The sequence below is a fragment of the Dicentrarchus labrax genome, unplaced genomic scaffold (assembly GCF_905237075.1).
Source record: "Dicentrarchus labrax unplaced genomic scaffold, dlabrax2021, whole genome shotgun sequence".
Classification (NCBI taxonomy): Eukaryota; Metazoa; Chordata; class Actinopteri; family Moronidae; genus Dicentrarchus; species Dicentrarchus labrax.
Window position 1 is genome coordinate 5,962,297 of NW_026136720.1, and position 19,975 is coordinate 5,982,271.

Sequence of the window (19,975 nt, forward strand, 5' to 3'; positions counted from 1 at the left end):
AATTTCAACCATTTTTTCTTTATTCTGTCTCCTGCGAGCGACACTAAATCGCTGCACTACTTCCTAGTTTATCAAGTATTTCTCAAAATATATATAATACACCGCTGTTCAAAAGGTTGGAATCATACATCTGAAATAGTTTTGGCCCCAAAAGAATAATTAAATTATAAAAAAAATGTCCATTATTCAATGTCCACAATTCACAAAGTGTTGCGCGTTCTGCCCTTTCAGTTGTCAGTCTGTTTGAACACTTGAACAATATTTTCTTCTTCTTTCTCTTTGTACAAAAGATCTTTACAAACCCTTCTCACAAAATAAATAATATTTATAAAGAAGATGAAATATAGAGGAGTCATCTCAGCCATCTGACTGTACCGAATCAAGCTTTTGTGGCAGGTGATTCCCAACTTTTGAACTTGTACATAATGCTACAAATTATATATGCTACTACATTTCTAAACCACTGGAGCCTGACTGTATTATATAATCCACCTACACACATTGGGGTTTACATTTAATCTCCTTGTTACAGTACGTCGTGTTCTCTGCATAAAACACACAGATTTTAGCTGAATCATTTATTAAGTGAGAACTGGTAATGGCAGTGGAGAGAAAAGGTAAGAACTCTAGCTGGCTAGGACCAAAAAAAAGTAGGCAGAAATCAGCCAAAAATGTAAGCAATTGTAAGCTAAAACAGACAGTTTTAGTTCAAAATAGTTCATAATGGTTAGCTGAAACTTATTCATAACCATAACCTATACAAAAATGAGATTTTAGTGGACAAACGTTTAAAAGAACAACTGCATTGTTTTATTGCCATTTTCAGCATACATCCAACACCCCTATGCATTTTAGCTACATGAAGCATTTACATTACAAGTTATGTGTCGACAGAACAGTTTAAAAATTAGGATTCATTTTCTTTACATATAATACAGTTTGCACACATGTTAATAAATATCAATACAATCATGTCAAACTTATCACACACCATCTACAACAACCTTTAAAATTATGTAACCTTTTTTTATTCACAGCTCATACCAAGTCATAAATATAGCCTCTAGTCTTTCTGTGCTGTCAAACAGTCACCACCTGGATTTTTACAGTTGTCGAAAAGGCTATTAGATTTGACTGCCCACCAGATAAACAATAACGCTTGCACAAGTTGCTCATAAAGCGCTTTGCATTTCTCCAGCGCCCCATTTAAAATCATCTATTTGTTTGTTTGGGAACCTGCTGTAAAAAAAGGTATTTAAAAAAAAAAAAAAAGACCAGTAAAAATCTCGAGCTCCAGTGGGACACATGGATGTGATTACTTCCAAAAGACAAGTCATCAACTCAGAAAAATAAAATATAACTTGTGAATGAAAATGAAAAAGGCATCTTGTTCAAGGGTAAAGTGTTAACACTGCCATAGAGTGATGTAAGGGTTGTGTAGTGTGTAAGTTCTTGTGGTGTACTCCTTAGATATTGCAACATATCCACCAACAGAGACAGTCCTGTGGCACAAAATGAGTAATGTGAGTTACGCTGATCCCCCATTAATGTGAAATCGGCTTCATTAATAATAACATCCCGAGGTTAACGCACGTGGGAGGAAACTTATCAGAACGTGGAGAAACAGTTCCTTCCAAGATGAAACCTTTTAACAGTTGGTTAACTTCGCTCCTGTATACCACCAGTAGGTAACATAAACATGGACAAATACTTGTAAACGTCAACTGTCAGTGTGATATTAAGTGATGTCAGCATGTCACGGAGAGGCCCATCATTATCCAGGCATATGAAATGTTTAATGCTCATATTTAGTCTAGTTTAGTCTGTATTCTATGACCTAGCTATTAAAGACAAGGTTAAGTTCTTCTATTTGCCTGCAGCCTCCATTCCTGACATGCAATGGCTTATGGGTGCACAGGAGTTATGCACAAGTGCAAGATAATGAGATTCTGGGCACTCTCCTGTGAATGCAAAACTAACAAAAACAAGTTTATCTGTTAAAAGCAAACAAAGATAATAAATACATAAAAAAAAAAAAAACATGACCATATTTAATGGATTCTTAGTGTTGACTCACTAAACAGAGGGGAGAAAAAAGAGGGATGTTGTCTTTGTGGTTCATTAGGATGCAGAGTCAGTCAGTTTGTCACTCGATTGAAAGGCAACTTCAGCAGAGGATGTCTTCCTGCAGTCAGACTGAAAAGGAGAATCTGAGATTGAGACCGGAGACACCACTCCAGCATTTAAACACACCTCTGTAGCAGTCCTTTTTCGGAAAAGAGAGGACCCTCATCCGCTGAAAATGTGACTTGTTCTACACAGCTATACACAAAAACACAATTCTTTACAATTCCTTTACATCAGCAGGACCAAACTGCATTCTTCCCTTTAGACAATCGAGAATGAAACAAGTCTTTAAGCATTCTCCCAAAGCCCCCCCCCCCCCCTTTCCCATCCCTGTTTGAGAGGATCCACTTCAAGGCTGGGATGATAAAGCTGTGAATGCACTCGCCTCTCCACCCACAGAGAGAGAGAACAAGCAAAACTGCAAAGTGATTAACTAGGACTGCCTTTGGGCAGGGGATATGTAAACGTTGCAGACCGCTTCAATGTCAGAGGCAGCCGTAGTGTTTGTGTGTTTGGGGGGGGGGTCTTTACACATTCACTGCTGCGGGTGTTCAGCAGATTATTCTGATCGAAGATGACCAATGCAGAAGCAGAGACCGTCTATCACAAGTCTTTTGTCCCAGGACTCCTCTTAAGCCCAGTTGAGGTTGAAGCCTTTGGAGAGCATGACTTCCTCCAGGTCCTTGTCCTCCTCTTTCTCCCGAAGCCTCTGCTCCTCCAGGAGGGCCACCAGGGAATCGCGCTGCTCCACCACCTCCAACATTTCATTCAGGATCTGCTTCTCTTGAGCGAGCTCCTTTTCTGTCTTCAGGTGGTCTGAGAGAGGCACAGGAGAGCAAGGAATTAAAGAGAGAGAACTATTCACACAGATCTAAACATTTAGAGCTAAAGGGACTCGGCTGTTAGTTAATTAACACTCCTGCATTCACCTTCCACTGCCATTCGCTCCCTGAGTTCCTGCTGCAGTCGGCTCTGTCGGTCCTCCAGCTCCAGCTCTCTGGCACTGGGGGAAAGAAAGAAAGAAAGAAAGAAAGAAAGAAAGAAAGAAAGAAAGAAAGAAAAAAAACAGATGGACGAGCTAAGTTTGTTTCACTGTTGAATTTATAGCTTTCAACATTTTGTTTTTTTGGCTTAATTTTCATTTATCTAAGCTAAATTATTAGTCGTTCCAAAAATGAACAGAAAGATGAATAGTTCATTTAATTAGTAACTGATCACGAGAGAACAATGGATAATTTAACGACTTGTCAGAATGTCAAGTCTTTTCCCTACTTGGATTGTAAATGTGATTACATATGATATCATATTAATATGATGAAAAATGATTATGACTTCATAGGTGCTAACAGTGATTACAAACTGATGTAATATTAATATTGGTCATAAAAATTAAGAGGTAATAAGTCAGTATTATTTTATCATCGTTATAGTTTATAATTGCCTGTACTTGGTGAAATATTATTACATCATCAGGGAATTTATAACAGCTATTACAGGTTTAATTATACCCATCAATCATTCCTCATGACTTTGGTGATCCCTTGACGTGTCCCTATAGCGCCAACCACAGGTGAAATGTTTTACTTGGCCAAGACTTGAGTTCAAAGGAGGATACCTTTAAAATGAACCACCCAATTCCCATCAGCCTCAGCTGTATGTTGAGAATAGTGCTAAAACAGCATGCTTACCATATGCATGTTATCAAGAAATTCTGAGCAGTAGGCTCAAACCCCAGCTGAGCCTCACAAAAAAATAGCTGAAGGTAATGAATGTTCATCTTTTTTTAATAATCTTTTTATTGTTTAGGGCAGGGTAAAATGACTGGATGGTAATATCAGGAGATAAATGTTAATGTTGATCAAGTACATCTTAGTATGACTATACTGTAGATATCTCCTTGTTTTATAGCCATTTTTACTAAACTCTGAATAGCTGTAATTCAGAAATCCAGAAATTGTCATTTGATACAAACACATTTACCCACCTGAGAATCTAAAAAATACAATGAATCATTTCCAACTAGCTGCTTGGGGACTGGGGAGTTGGCATAGCAACCAATAACCTAAGCAATCCTTCTTCGAAATGAAAAGCACCTTTTGACGAATCAGTCCCCCAACTGGCTTATCCATCTCGGAGTAATGTACTTACAATATCATGAGTTCTGACTCATAGCGGACCAAGGCATTTTTCTCCTGCACCAGCTTGAACCACTCTTGCATTAGCTTGGGATCGTCCTTCTTGCCCATGCCTGGAGGAGAGGAGGAAGCACACAGTGGGAGTAAGAGACCAGGTGGCTGGGAGATGACACTGACTGATGTCACACAGACAAGGACTGACACAGGCAATGCAATGACAGCCAAGCCAGGATGTCCTCGCTGAGGGATGGTGAGGTGGAAGGATGGACTCGACACCAACGTGGTCAGTCACGCCATACTTAAAAGATGGCACACAGAAGATGGCGTGGAGCTACTGTAACAGGTTTCAACTTTGGCAAGTGCATACACGCACACACATCCCACACACACGCTCAAACAGACAGTACCTGTTGTTGCAAAGTTGAGAGTTTGTGTTACCCAGTTTGGATTTTGTGTGAGATGTAGCCGCTCTTTGGGAGCAACTACCTCCCCTCCTATCAGTTTTTTATTTTTTCCGAGTGGGTGGGTAATGAGAAAAAACACAAACACACCAATCAGTAGCTAAGACATTGCAGAGCAGTAAACCCAAGGACCTATGGAAATTCTTCATCCTCCCCTGCCCACATATTGATCCACCAGTAGAAATAAAATCATTTTTAGATCCCATCCATGCTGAGCAGTGTGAGGGTAAACGAAAAAATGCTTGAAATATTCCGCTTTCTTTACATATTCAATTACAAGGTCAAATATTCATGGGATGACTTATCATTGAGACCAATAGCAAAGTGCACACTCCTCTATAAAGTCTGCCTCGGGGTAGAGCGTGTCCGGGTGCTGCTGGCATCATGCATTGTAGTTGTGCAATTTTTATAATCAGCACAATCAGTCAGAGCGCGGAACAGCTGCACACCTCTCCCTGCTAGAAGAGGAGACCAGTCTACGAGGCATGCTTAGAAAGGTCTGCTGCTGGGGCGATGCATCCTTTTCATTTATCTGACTGCAGCAGGTGGAGCCAAGCGGTTTCAAGGAAACACCTGAAGGCAAACCTCAATGCAGCGTGACACACTTAGCTGGGGAACAGGAGGCTCTTGCAAAATGGAAAGGAAAAACATTGTACACACATAAATCGCATGGTTGTGGTCTCGGGGGCTGGTTTTTGCTAATTAACAGAAAAGGGACAGAAGAGGCAAAGCTGAAGGAGAGCTGCACACACTGGAGAGGAATACAACATGTGGAGACAAAGGAGGAATTGTAAAAGCAGCTGAGTTTCCAAACCTATCCTGTTAATGCGTGTTTTTCCCTTTCCTCCTACACTATTTCAACCTGTTCCACCGCCACCAACCCTCAGCCCAAGGCTCCGAACACAAAAGAAAGGAAGAGCCACCGGTACAGGGCAGAAACAGCAATAAAAGGAACAAGAAATCAGATCGCACACAAACACAAAAACATGTTTCTTTACACGGATTAGAAGCTCAGGCAAAATTTCCACTCACATGTGTTAGATGTGGGAACAAACCAGATGACCCATAAATGTTTTAAGACTTGTTTTGTGTAAGACTTGAATATTTATAACAAATCCTCACACCATGCAAGTTTCCCACTCCTTGAACCACAAACTTGCCCGCGAGCTAGCCACGTGCCAGGTGTTCATCGCTCGGTTTTATTATCATATAATGATTACATGACGATTTAAACTTTAATTCAAATGGTAAGAGGCAAAATTCCAAAAAACAACTGCAAAAATGGACACTGCAACAGACTATGCAGCTTTACGATTCATTTCAGCTAAACAGAAAACAGAACACATGCTGTTGTTTAAAGACACACTGCAGCAGAGTAGTTTCCCCTTTTGAGTGAATGCAGCTACTTAGAAAAACAGGGAAATGGATCTTTTCCCCACCTCCATTATCTCAAACACTGTGCTTGACAGAATATTACAATTGCATTACTGCAACACAGTATATGCATCAGTATGTATTCTGCTGATCTAACTGAAGGTTTTCTTGCTAAGCTACAACTGACCATTAGTTAAATCCTGCCCCCTAACAGTGACTGGCCAATCACATCTTAGCAACTGTAACTAGGCACAGCGGCAAGCGTATTCTGATTAGACCGATGAAAAAGTAGCCCAATCAAAGCCTAGAACCTTTCATTACAGAGCTACGACCAATAATAGTTGAATAAGAAAATATTAATTTTTGTGGTTGCCAGTCAGTCAATTACTGCGTGTAATTACCTGCCTAATATACTATGCTATATTACGCTAAACAATAAGAGCCAAAGTGTCTGCTTGAATGTAAGCTGCAAACATTAGCATGCCCAGCTAAGTAGCTTATTACTTAAAAGTAATTGAATCCTTTTTCTAAGTCAAGGGGCAATTTTCATAAGCCATCTACATCATTTTGAGGGATTCCAGGTTAGCCCTAAAAATCCCCGTTGAGGCCTGGAACATCAACACTGTCGGAGCCAAGGTGCCAGTATCCTACATTAGAGTGTAAAGTAACATTATTGGCATTAGCTTCTACATAAATTAACTCTGTGTACTGTTATGGTAAGCAAATATTTTAAAAAACGATCAACTGACCAGTACTTTTAACAGCATACATTCTGACGCAGTGATCCAAATTGTGATGAAATTAATATCTGGAGCGTTTTTGATTCATTTCCTCATGATCAGTGCCTTGGGAAGTTTTGGGAACATGTCTGGGGAAATCTACTGAGCCTGATCACACACAAATGGCGAGGACAGGAAGAGGAGGAGGACCGGTTGGGAGGATGATGGGGAGGGGCGCAATGGGGATAGCCCGGTTCTGGAGATCCATACGGTTGCCATGGTAACCCGCCACAACCGTCAGCAGAGGCGGCGAGGTTACGTTACCTTCGGGGGAACAGCAGGGGCAGAAGGAGAGAGGTCTTCGGCGTGGCATCCCCACAAAGGGCTCAACTTCCACAAGACAGAGGGAAAGAGTGTGAGGGAGTGACGTAAAGGGATGCATCGGTGGGTGAGAGAGAAATAATGGTGGAAATAATGCAGGAGGAAGAGCAGAGATATCACAGAGAAAGAAAAACAGAAGAGGACACATAGTGTGGGTGGAGGGGGAAGGAGAAGGGTGAGGAGGAGAAAGAGGGGAGTGATGAGTGAGAAAAGAACATCGAGGAGAAAATCAAAAGAGGGCAGGACCACAGTGAAAGGGAGAGGACAAATCACCTAGAGAAAGGAGGTGGGAGAGATAAGCTGTGTGGTGTGAGGGATGAAAAAAGGGGTAAAAATAGGAAACTGAAACAAGAGCAGACAGAAAACTTGGAGCACAGAAAGGGAAAATAATCCTGCTGTTTGATCCTGCATCTGTAGTTCTTCAGATAATCTTCAGTTAGGCAACAGCACCCTATGACAGTCGAAAGAGCGAATAGCCTACACATATGGCCAGTGTTTATCACAGTACACAAAATGATTTAATCCCATTATTAAAGCCATTACTGATCACCAGGAGATCCATCTCCCTCACAGATGCAGATAATTGCTTCTTCTTTTAAGATGTTTTAGCCTGTCCTTGTAAACACTACTTGAACGTGTTTAGACCACCCGGCACAATTTGTTACCAGCGTGGTGACTTTTGAAGTTGAGCTACTTTTGAAGTGCAAATTAGGATGCCCGCTAAACAGTTTTCTCACAAAAGTAAGATCTTTGATGATGGATGCTACCCCAATAAACCCCAGAATAAAGATTCTAAAATAAGTGTAAAATGAAGAGATGAAGATAACTGAGGGAAACAGTTTGTATCATTACATGACACAACTAGGAGGCAGACACAGGCTCTGTTTACACCTGGCACTAATATAAGTCTTGGGTGATCCAATCACAAGTGGACAGCTCTAAGTACATCAGTTGATACTTGGCATTAGAATGCGCCTAGAGTGACCCTTTGTGATCAGGTTTCACTTCCCAAATGCGTTGTTTTTTTAGTGGTGGGAGGCAGAAATGCCCTTCCTGTCCCTAGTCTGCCGGAAATTAAGACTTAAGAAGCAGCAGAAGAAGAAGGAGTAGTTTGATATTAATAATCCAGTTTTCGTTTCTCCAAGTCTTCAGCCCAAATGAAAATCAGACAGCGTGTTTCTTGTGTACTCCATCCATAAAACTCTGTATTACCTGATGTTGTGGCTTCTTCTTGTTGTTAAGCGCTTTAATATGACACTGTTAATGTACAAATGAGTACGTACGTCTGTTTTAGAGGATGTCAGTTGAGTCGCTGTTCCTTTAGTGTAGTCCAGGACACATTTGTGTATACACTGCTAAAAGAATGTGGCCATATGCGGCCAAGACCATCTCCGAAGCGATCGGATTGGCAATGCATCTTGGGTGCACACATACACTTGGAGCTGTCAAGTTGTGATTGGATCACCCATGATAAACAGGCCCACAGTGTTCTCAGACTGGTGGATAAAGGGGCTGGGGGAATGAAATCCCAGATAAGCACAACAAGGGACTATCACAGAAAAAATTCTGTTAGGAAAACTGCAGTTTAGAATATATGATTTGGACAGATCTATGTCCTAATACATTTTTTATGGCTCTGACAAATCAAATCAAGTCATGCAAATATCGTTATGAAATGCAGTGTGAGCACTTAACAGTAAACCAGTAAATCCTAAAATGCTTAATTGTATAATCAGTGAAGTAGAGGATTGAAATGATAAGAAAAATTTGATCAAGCAGAGTACAGAGTTTTTGATGCTGGCTTTAGTTTTGGTGCACCCTGCAGGGCTCAAATACAGCCCTGCTGAGCAAATATACACTTTACAGCCTAGTATTCAGTCAAAATGCTACAATTACCCATCACGGTGAAACACGATAAGTATAGAGAAAAAAGGATTAATGGAAAGCTTTCAGCAGGCAGGAATCCTCCTCTATAACACATTCAGAACACTACAGACACACTGCATCCAGTTTCAAAGATTCACAGTTTTTAGCATTCACACATACTACATGGAATAAACTGCCTGCATCAACTCAGAAATATGAAAACAAGTTGCCTCATGCCCCTGCAAGAACCCTGGTCGAACCCGTTACGTTGGAAAACCTTTGTGTGCGTATATTTATCTTTACATCGAAACTCCACGCAATCTCCCGTCTGATGAGTGACAAAAACCAGCAGGACAAAACCACAGAGAAGCACAGGCCCATGCTCAAACATGTGGAAATGCACCTTTTTCTCAATCCTGAAACATGGCTTTCTAACAAAAGCCGGCTTCCTTCACAGCAGACGTCAGGAGGAAAAAAGATGCATTCCACTCATATTCAAACAAAGTCCAACAGCCAACAAGATAACAGATACCACGAGACGTCTCACCCAGACACAGTGGACACTTATTGTTGACTAATCACAGTTAGACATAGAAGGGCAAAGGGTCGCAACATTGCCTATTAGCACACACACACGCACACGCACACACACTCGGGGAGTTATGCAACTGAGCAGGTATGAGAAAGTCAGGGGAGCCATTGCTGGGACTAGAGGACAGAACTACAGCAGCACAGAGCTCTGAGGGGAAGCTAACAGCCATGCCAGCAGTTTAGTGTGAGTCAGTCCAGGGCAGGTTATACAATACTTTCACAGTCTATTTGTATGTGTGTGTTGGGGAGGGGGTTCTGTGTTTGTAAATGTGTGCATACTGCACAACACGTGTCCATTTTGTATGGTAATACAAATGGTAAGGTATGACGATGTACTTCTCCTTCATCTCAGATCATTTTAGTAGAACAAAAATTTGAATATCAAAATTGAAATACGGTGTAATACAATTAGAAAGACAAACAGGTACATAGATACAATAATACCCCAGTTGTTTCACTGTGTTGTGTTCTTTGTAATAATTTCTTTTAAGAATAAGCTGCTGTTGTTGTTCTATATTTTCTATATTGTCAACAAATTCCATTAAAAGACAAAAACCAATAGTGTGTTTGTCTGTCTCTACACATTTCTTTACTTCCCTGTCTGTAGCTCAAGCCCATTGACTTCTACTAAAGATGAACACTTGAAAAAGCTGGTCACGTATAGTTTTTAAAAAAAAACATAAAATGAATACCTAAACCAGCTGGTCTCTGTAGTCTTCTAGCAAACACTACAGAAACAGAGTAAGTATTTGTTGGGGACTATTTTCGGCTGCGGAATCATACACATTTGATGCTCTGGGTATAGCAGCAGGACAGGGTAAAAGTGATTGACTTAAGCTAAACTACAGTGCCTCTGTGTTCACTCAGGGCAACAAAATCTATTGCACAGATCGAAGTTATATAAGGCATGGTTTAATGGTTAGTAGGACCAGTTCATTGTTGGTTATAGCTTTTTCATGGGATTTGCTCAAATAAATACAGAACATCACCAGCCTTAATCTTAAAATCAGAATCCAACTTTTACATTGTTTTCCTATCTCAACCATCATGCTGCTACTTTTCATGATTTTGGTTAAAAACTATATATTAATGAATATGTAAAGGAATATTTAATGAGCATGGGCTCTATGTAGTGTTTTCATTGTCTATTCTTTATTTTGTTGTCTCTGTTGGAGCGGTCCTCAGTGTTTCTGTGCAGTGTGTCTTTGAAAGCAAGAATGTATACTGCTGTTTGGATTTCAGTCTCTGCAATATGTTGCTGTTTGTATCTCTACTGCAGTTTGCATTGTGCAGTTAGCATGCTGAGGAGTGACAAATAAAAGTTACTCATTAATTCATTCATTTATCATTCATAAGTTTACTGAGATCAAAGACGATCTTAAGAGGACAGCATGAGGCCGAGTGTCTGATCTCTGTTTGATGTAAAGAGTGTCTGAACTAGAAACCCAGTGAGGGTGGTGGGAGAAGGAAGGAGGGAGTGGGGGAGTTAAAGGAGCAGAAAGTATTGCAATGAGGCTAACAGCCAGCCAGCTAGCAAATCAGCCAGCCAGCCAGTCAGCCATTCAAGGTAGATATGAGGGGGTACAAAGCTCAAGTAGTTTAAAAGAAGGGGGTAAAGGACAGATTGGGTTAGCCATTAGGTTAGTTTAAAGCGACAGATTTGAAATACATACCGCCCAGATGCAAGTCCAGGATTTCACTGTAATTAGAATCTCCCCAATAGTCTACAATGACAGGGATATATTAGAGATAGGAGTTATTTTTCACAGCCCCAAACTGGGCACACAAACACACACAAAATTCTCCAACAACAGCAAGTCATGCATGTACTTGCAAACATGTTCGTACACACACAGACACACACTGCAGCAACACTCAGAACAAAGAGAGTCCATCAGTACTCACCACAGTGCATAATGCAGTCAGGTTGTGCAATGCTACATGGCATTTCCCAAAATAATAAGAGACTGCAACATAGATTTGCTGTATTGCTGTTTACTGGCTCAGTCTGCTTAATGTCACACAAAGCCTCTAGTAATGTGTTGTGTGCTGACATGTCGAGGAAATCATTATTTTTGTACTGCGCGCATTTAATTTGACAAAATAAACAAGCTTTAATTTTCTCCAGTTCCATAAAATTCCAATCCATGTGCCACAGTGTCAGATTGCAATAATTGAATGATTTAATATTTTATCATTTCAGACTGAGCAGCTGAGTGTTTAGTGAGACTTTTGAGCACCACAGATAAAGTCAGAAACAACTCTGGATTGCTGTTACTTATTCACCAAAATGAAAAAGGATAGTAATGAGATCTCTGCATCAAATCACTCAGCCGCAGTAAATATTTGCAAAAAATATTTTAATAAAGAAGCTGTCAGCCTGCAAAGCAATTTATATTTGATTTCCTACATTCTGATTGCTTTAATAAAGTCTGAGTCTTGATCAGAGTACAGAAACTCTCCTCATTGAGAGGCAGTGAAGGAGACAAAAAACACATCCAGAATGAGCACACACAAATCTATGTCGGGGACACACATTCTCCTGATCGCATGCAGCCAGGACTGGCGATGGCGGACATGTTATGAACGAACAAAGACCAACATCTTCAGACATGGAGAACTGTTGCAGTGTGTCACCACAGATGGAGCCTACATAACAGTGTCACATGTCATTAATAAAAAAAAAATTTAAAAAAGAAGAAACTACAGTAAATCTAATACCTGATCTTCTTTTGTGCTGTTTGGGTAATGTATAAGTACCTTTATACAATCCTTTAAGAGAGTAGAGTAGTAAACAAGTTAAAACATAAACAATTGACTGGAGAGACAGCTGATGGAAAAGTTATTATTCTGTTGATGGGAAAATGGCCAAATTCAAGGGAATGTTCATCTGCGTGCATTCATTTGCATAATAAAAGCTTTTATTTAAATTATGTTACCAGCCCCATTAAGTAAATTAGGATGGAAATTGAATACACTGTCAACTCTATAAAGGATAACCTCAGTACCTTACTCGCATACAAAACTCACATCATGTAAATAATGTGTTATTGCTACGGAGCGCTCGCCATGCTTCACACGCTTATAAAACTGTACCGAATAATGAACTGCGCTGCTCCCCTAACAAATAATGTATTCTTCATCTTGGAAGTATATTGTCTGTGATAGTCCCTTGTCAAGAACAATTTGCGTTTATTACTTTGGAGAAACAAATATGACTTCCTGCACACAAATTTACGTGCCGAAATGGGCTTCAGTACAGCAGAATAAACAGTAAATGCAAACTGTGATTTCAACGCAATCTAAATGATCGGAGAGGGACAGGTTTTCTGAGGTAATGCAATTCCAGGGTTACGTCATCCTAATCATCGATATTTTTATTATTCCCTTCGGAGCTTTAGAAAAAGCTGAACTCATCTCATATAAAAGACAAAACATGGTCTCAGAGAGGCAGCGCTGACAGAAAGATTTAATTGTCATACGTACAGTAAATCACTTGTAAAATGTTAATAATACCAGAGTTATGTGTTATGAAACTTACTACACCCCTAAGTTCACTGAATACAGGCATTATGTCTATCTGCAGTAGCATTACTGATAGACCACGGCACATGAGATGGCCAGATTGATTTAAAAGAAAAATGTATGAAGGTATAAGGGACAAGCGGTTACCTGCTTCTCCTCTCAACGCTTTCTCCACAGCTACGCCCCTCTCCTCCAGCTGCCTCTGCTTCTCCTCCACCTGCTCCAACTGTCTCTGGATGATCTGAAAGGACATGCCGATTAGAGTCACATTATTAATGAAACATAAACACAGAGGCGCGCTTCCAATACAAACAACTTCAGTAATCGCACACGGGCGCACAGAATATTAACATCTACATTCCTCTAATTACAATTCATCTGTCCCAAAAGTTTCTAAGGGAGGTGACTGCAGAGGTTACAGTTTACCCTCATTAAAAATAAATGTCCCAGGGCGCAGTGGGAGTACTGCTAACTATAATTGAATTGATGTCTATGTACGTGAGCCTGTTCTGATGGACGAACATTATTTCAGGATTTTCACACACACAAAACATTAACATTTCATAGTTCTCCGCCCTTTGACCTACACCCCATGGAATAGGGGGCAATAATAGAAGGGATGCAGCAAAATCGAAATCAGTTCCTATTAATACTTTATCTTAATCACCAGATCATGAATATCTCGTGTTAATGGCTCGGTTATTGGAGGCCAAGTGAAGCTGCAGGTACAACAAGTCAAAATAACACTTCCACTAACTCTACCTGTTTTTAAAATGGAAAAAAAAAAAGTACAATTTAATAACAGAATAATATAATTAGATTAGAACTTAAACCCTTAAAAAATAATTTTAATCATAATTCAGTGTAATTCAATTATTAATTGCAGTCATTTTCTGTTATGATTGTTGGTACAGTTAATTGCGCAATAAATTAAGATGTCTTCAAGTGACACATGTAAAACCAGCTCAAACTAGCGTGAATGGGTCGTGCATGTCTCTAAATTACCATTCTTGTGGCCCCATGTTTAGTGGTGTGTTATATACAGTAGATGCATGATATGTGGGATTCTATTGGGCTGAATATAATTGTGCTCATCCTGATTAATGACAGTTGGTTCAATGTGGGTAAAGTAATGCAAGGGGGAGAATGAGAGATGTATAAAATGAGCGGAAACAGCTTCATTTAAAAGTTTTCTTTCTCCCTCAGCCTCTAACTTCCTAAGTGCTGAACTTTATCAGTGCCACGCAGCCAGAAAAGCTAATCAAGAAACACGGTTTGGGTTCTGCAAATAGCCACTAAAAAAGGAAGCAAAAAAAATTCAGGCCAGCTAACCACAGCTCTAGGAGAAGAGATTTTAGCTGTGGCTTAGTGCTGAGTCAGTGGACTGGGTGCCTGGCTGCAGAGTTACAACATCAATCACAGTGGATTTCCTAACCAAAGGATGAATCTGGCCGCACTCCAAGAGGGTTGAGTCACATTAGAGTGACCATATGGTAAGTAAAAAAAAAAAGAAAAAACAACAGGACAAACTGAGTAACAGTGACAAGAATACTGATGTAACCTATCTCTAGTATACAACTAAGAATACAGACATATACAGAGATGATCCAGTTCATTTTTAAAAAAGACAAGCATGACACAAAAAACAGTCTCATCGTTTGATGAAAACACACTTGTCTAACTGTTTGAAAGAGCTATTCAAGCACACAAACACTGCAAGGAAACCAAACAAAAAAAAACTAAACTACATTGTTCACCATGTTCACCATTTTAGATTAGTGTCTGACATTTGCTAAGTATTGCATAAGCTGAAAATTTGTCCTGATGATGGTGTTAAATGAAACGTTAGGGGAGAAATATGACAATTCATCGAGAGGAAAACATGAACTAAATGTCATGGCAATCCATCCAATAGTTGCTAAGATCTTTCAATCAAAAACACAAATGTCCACCTCAAGGTGGCGATGGAGGATAAAGGTCAGTTACCTGGGCTCTGTGCAGCCTCTTGAGTTCCTCCTGCTTGGCTTGTCGTCGTGCAGCTTTCTGGACCCGTCGTGTCAGCTTGGCATTCAGCTCTTCTTCTGTGTAGGTTTTCTGGTGTACAAGTAAAAAACATGGGTGAGGGAAGTCTCATTCACAAGCTGCTAGTATGTGGAGTTGACTCCAAGGGACCCTTGCCCTTTCATGGAAACTGAACACGAGAGGAGGAGGGAAACTCTGATCAGACCTTTTAGAAGGTGAGGGACAACACTGACTAGCACAATGTACTCTAGCTTCGGATATTTAAAACTTCACCACACGTCTACAGGCTTCTCTATAACACACAAACCATCTTAGAACACAATGTGACACATATATCAACTTCACTGCGGCTCTCGCGGTTATAATCCCTCTTCATATTATGACATATTCCGTAATGACAGGCAATGCAGAATGTGAATAAGCAGGGATGCTTTTCTTATTAGCTGACTTGTGAGGACATAAAAAGCTGGCATAAATCAGGAGAAAGAGAAGTTAATCCAGTAGCCAGACCGGAGGAAAAACAGGGCCGCAGTGACAGATAGGCAGGTTTAATATAAGACCAGTCAGAGAGGAACAGCCCCTGATATGTCAAGTGATGCAAAGGTATCATTGTGGCGAGAAAAAAGCGAGCCATGAGAGTCATATTTTGACAGAGTGGATATCCAGCAGTGAGTGAGTGAGCGCTGCGGTCAGACTGTCACATGCATCCAGAGAGGACGGTTAGTTTTAGGCCAGATGCACATAAGGTGTTATTACTGGTACATGCGCACAGAGCTGGGGGTGGGAGTGGTGGGGTTATCAATGGGAACGTATGTAATACTACCTTTGTGGCGTACGATCTCTTGAACGCCAGTGCGTGAGGGACATAAACAGACTTGGGGAAGACAAAACAAAAAGGGAGGAAACAAACATGATACAGATGATATGATTAAATGGGTTAATGATTATGTTAAATTAAATTAAATTTTTAAAAAAAAAGTAATAATTTAGCTGGTACAATCAAAACAGGCAATGTTAATATCCCACACCAAAATAAAAAAATGGCAGGGTGCAGCGACATTTTATACATCTATGTTAAACACACATTAGTCCAACAAAGCAACAATTACAGATCGTATTACAATAAAACAGATTTTCCAGATTCTAAGACCAAGGATTTCAGAGACCTGTCTTACCCTAAAGCAGTAAGACAGATTGATGATTTTCAATACTAGGTCTACAATGATCTCTACGATAATAAATCTAACACACTCACATATCTGGAAAACTATGAACACACAACAGTCACTTGAGACTAGTCTACACCATTCCTGTGGGCTCTTATTAATTTAAACTCGGCCTGGCAGGCATGATACAGCTTCAACCTCCTGGGTACTGTAGCCGCATAAAGTCCAAATTCAGATCGATGTGATTGAAGCATAATAACAAAATGTCATTTTATTCTTCATATGCATCGTCAAAATGAGAAGAAAACAAAATGGGAGTTTCTTAAATGTGTTTACAATGGGTAATGAATTCATGCCTCTGGCCCTGAACTCAACTGTATCTATCTAAACCACCAGAAACACACACACAGACTGAGCAGCAGCGGAGAAAATCATTTTGAATTTCAGCCTAACATAATGAATACAAATAGATTTTCTCCTATTACTCCTATTATAAAAATGTGGGTTTTGTTTGCTGAATGTCTGCATGGTCCTAATAAGATCCATGCCACCTGCATATTTAATGAATCCAGACTTCTGAAGAATTCACTCGTTTTGCAATTTTGCCAACGGATATCATTATGATGATGAAGCATTTAACATGGCATATTGTAGCGCTGAAGACCTTGACAATGTGTTTTTCTCATGATTTAGTTGCATGATTTGCTCTGATCATCTGATCTCGGAACAAATCATGCCTGACCTGATTATGTTGATATGAAATTCAAAATCATTTAACCCCGCTCTGCACAATACCTCCTCATCGCCTTTCTCCTTTTCTCGATCCGCCTTCTTTCCCAGCTCTCTTTCTTTATGCCTCTCTTTCACCCTCTTTCTTTCCTTTAACTCCCTCCTTTTCTCCTTCTCCAGTTTCTCCTCCTTTATTGCTTCCTTCTGCATGCCTGACACTAGGTCAAAGATGTCCGTGTGCCGCTGGGAGTGAAAGAAATTATTTAAGGGATATTTTTTTTTTAAAGTAAAACTGAAATGGACAATCAATAGATGAGGACACGTCTTGCCTCGCTAAACCTAGAACACAAAGGTCAAAAACTGTTCAGAATATTGAAAAGGTGATGAGTCACGTCCTCCTCCAAACCAGTCCTTGGACTTGCTGACTGGTCCAGATCTGAGCATCTGGTCTCCACTGATTGTCAGCAGATTTTCTGAAGACTAAAATGTCTCATCAAAAACGAAGCTATACATGACAAAGATGTGACGAGTCTAATTGCGTCTATTGTTACTCACATCTGCCTTCGACTTCTGGGAGGACCTTTCCAGAACATCATCACAGGACAGGTCTGAGTCCTCAGAGAAGCTCAAGTTTCTGCGTGATTTCAAGTCTGTAACAAACAAATCAAGAAATGTGTCATTTCTTTGTCATCAATATGACAAATATCACATTCGAAAACTCCACTGGATCGCCTTTCTTACCTGATGATCTCCCAAGAGGTGACGTTCTCTTCTTCCCAGAGTCCTGAGTGGTGGAACTCGAGGATGGCGTGCTCAGACATGATTTATCCTCCTTCTTCTTTTTGTCCTTTTTGTACCCTGAGAAGACGGCCTTCCACAGTGACTTGTGTTTGGGAGGTGTCTCGTCTGTGCCGGAGAGCCTGCTGCTGTCGTTCTTGGCTTTCTTCTCCTTCTTATTCTTGCGGGGCGAGAAGAGGGAACTTCGTTTCTTGCTCTTACTCGTCGTGGATCCGTCTGACGAAGCCACCGAGCTGTCCAGACTCTTGTTGCTGCTGAAGAAACGCTCAGGTAAAGTCTCCGCCTTCTTCGACTCCAGAGCTTTCACGGCTGATGTCTTCGGAGATCCGGCAGACTTTTTACTTTTTCCAGCAGCCTCTGGAGTTACACTCCAGGCCACTTTAGGCGAGGCACCCTTGTCTATGTCAGATTCTTTCATTTTGTTCAGCTGCTTGGCCATGGCATCTTTTAGAGCCTGGCTCTTGACGGACTTTTCTCTGGCCCGTATTCTCTCCTCAGCGATCTCCTTGGCCTCTGGGGAAAACTGAGTAGCCCTTTGCGTCTTAGAGGCTGGGTTGACAGGGATATTGGGTTTACCATTTTCCATTGCTAAAGCCAGATGCAGGGGCGGTCTTTCTCTGCTGGCCTTGCTGGTGGGTGGAGTATAGAACTTGTTCATGCTCGTTTCAGGTGTCCGCTCATCGTAGGTCTCCTCCACGTCATCAGCAAACGGAATCTCTTCCACTGTCTCCACAAACGACTTCCTCACCTCCTCCGGCCGTGGCTTCTTCTTTTTCTCCCTCATGACAACCACTGGAGTTGTGTCTGGAGCTGCCTGAGGTGAGGAGACTTTCCTTGGTGCGGGTTTGGGGGCAGACACAGGGCTCAGCTGGGTCCTCGGTGCAGGAACAGGACTCTTTGTTTTTGCTGGCTCTTTGGCACGATCAGGTGGAGCTTTTTCCGCTCCATTGCTCCAGGACACCTGGTGTCTTTGCTGCCGGAGCACGGCTGGAGACTGATTAGCAGGCACAGGTGGTGGTGGGCTAGAGGGCGGGGTGAGCATGGTGGAGTCGGACGTGTTGAAGCTGTCACTGTTTGCTGTCTGGCTCGTGGCCATGCTCCCATTCAACCCCAAGCCAGAGCTGCTGCTGAGGTCCCTCTTATCAGAGCCATTACTCTTGGGCTCCGCAGGAGCAATGGGCGTAATGACCTGACCCTCTAGAGTGATGTTGAGTCTGCGAATGACAGCGCGGCCAGTAAAAGCAGGCTTCTGTTCCTCAGGCACATCTGGAGTCTGCGTCTTGACAGGGGTGGAGTCCTGCGCTAGAGCCTTAACAACACTCTTCTCTAAGATCTTACTACTGCGGTCCAAAGGAGTCAGACCGAGGCTCTTTCTGATCTCAGCACTCTTTAACCAAAATTCCTCAATGATATCTGTCTTTTTAGATGGCGTTTCCTCTGATGAAGAATCTATGGACCTTGGCTGCTCAGGTGTGCCCTTGTCTGTTTTGGTCATGGGCGTCGAAGTGACTCCGGGGACAGGCTGAGTTCTGACGGGGGAGTTGGAGGTGAGGGGTGACGAGGGCTCCTGGCAGGGCAAGGGCTGAGCACAGATCGGGGAGAGGGGGTTGCCCGTGAGAGGGCAAATAGAGCGCTGAGGATAGACAGGAGATATAGGTGTGCAAGTCTCTGGCAGGGGGGTGGGCTGAGAGCGGATTGGGGAGCCAACCGGTGACCTGACAGGGGATCTGATGGGTGATCTAACAGGTGACTCTGTGGCTAGTTTGACTGGTGAGCTGACGGGCGATTTGGTGGTTGAATAAGGGGGCGGTGAGGCAGGGACAGTGACAGGAGACGCAGCAGCAGGGAGAGTAGGGGAAGGGACAGAGGAAGGATCCTGGACTGGGACAGGTGAAGGGCATGGTGGGCTCTTGACGGCTGGAGAAGGAGATGGAGTTGTCCTCTCAGGCTTCGTTTCCTCAGTTATGAACGGTTCTGGGAAAAAACGGGTGCCAGGAGACTTCACCACAATTATCTGGAAAAGAAACAGAAGATCAGGATTTGGTCAAAACTAACATCACATACCTTTAACTTGAGATGTG

At 41.6% G+C, this 19,975-nt stretch overlaps 1 protein-coding gene across 15 annotated transcripts in view; it reads right to left on the minus strand.

Moving 5' to 3' along the window:
- Nucleotides 1-787: 787 nt before the first annotated feature.
- The window catches only part of mical3a (microtubule associated monooxygenase, calponin and LIM domain containing 3a), an 84,532-nt gene continuing 65,344 nt past the window's right edge, over nucleotides 788-19,975 (minus strand). For 5 of the 15 annotated variants that reach the window (XM_051381123.1, XM_051381134.1, XM_051381133.1 and 2 more), the window contains 12 exons: nucleotides 17,838-19,908; nucleotides 17,652-17,746; nucleotides 17,163-17,339; nucleotides 16,025-16,075; nucleotides 15,166-15,273; nucleotides 13,327-13,420; nucleotides 12,376-12,426; nucleotides 11,328-11,378; nucleotides 7,141-7,206; nucleotides 4,276-4,375; nucleotides 3,057-3,130; nucleotides 788-2,943 (listed from right to left, as the gene is read on the minus strand). In XM_051381123.1, coding sequence (XP_051237083.1) covers nucleotides 2,759-2,943; nucleotides 3,057-3,130; nucleotides 4,276-4,375; nucleotides 7,141-7,206; nucleotides 11,328-11,378; nucleotides 12,376-12,426; nucleotides 13,327-13,420; nucleotides 15,166-15,273; nucleotides 16,025-16,075; nucleotides 17,163-17,339; nucleotides 17,652-17,746; nucleotides 17,838-19,908 — 3,123 coding nt within the window. In that variant the 3' untranslated portion in view covers nucleotides 788-2,758. The remainder of the gene's footprint in view (nucleotides 2,944-3,056; nucleotides 3,131-4,275; nucleotides 4,376-7,140; nucleotides 7,207-11,327; nucleotides 11,379-12,375; nucleotides 12,427-13,326; nucleotides 13,421-15,165; nucleotides 15,274-16,024; nucleotides 16,076-17,162; nucleotides 17,340-17,651; nucleotides 17,747-17,837; nucleotides 19,909-19,975) is intronic. The other 10 variants (XM_051381135.1, XM_051381124.1, XM_051381138.1 and 7 more) reach the window with 6 other exon arrangements.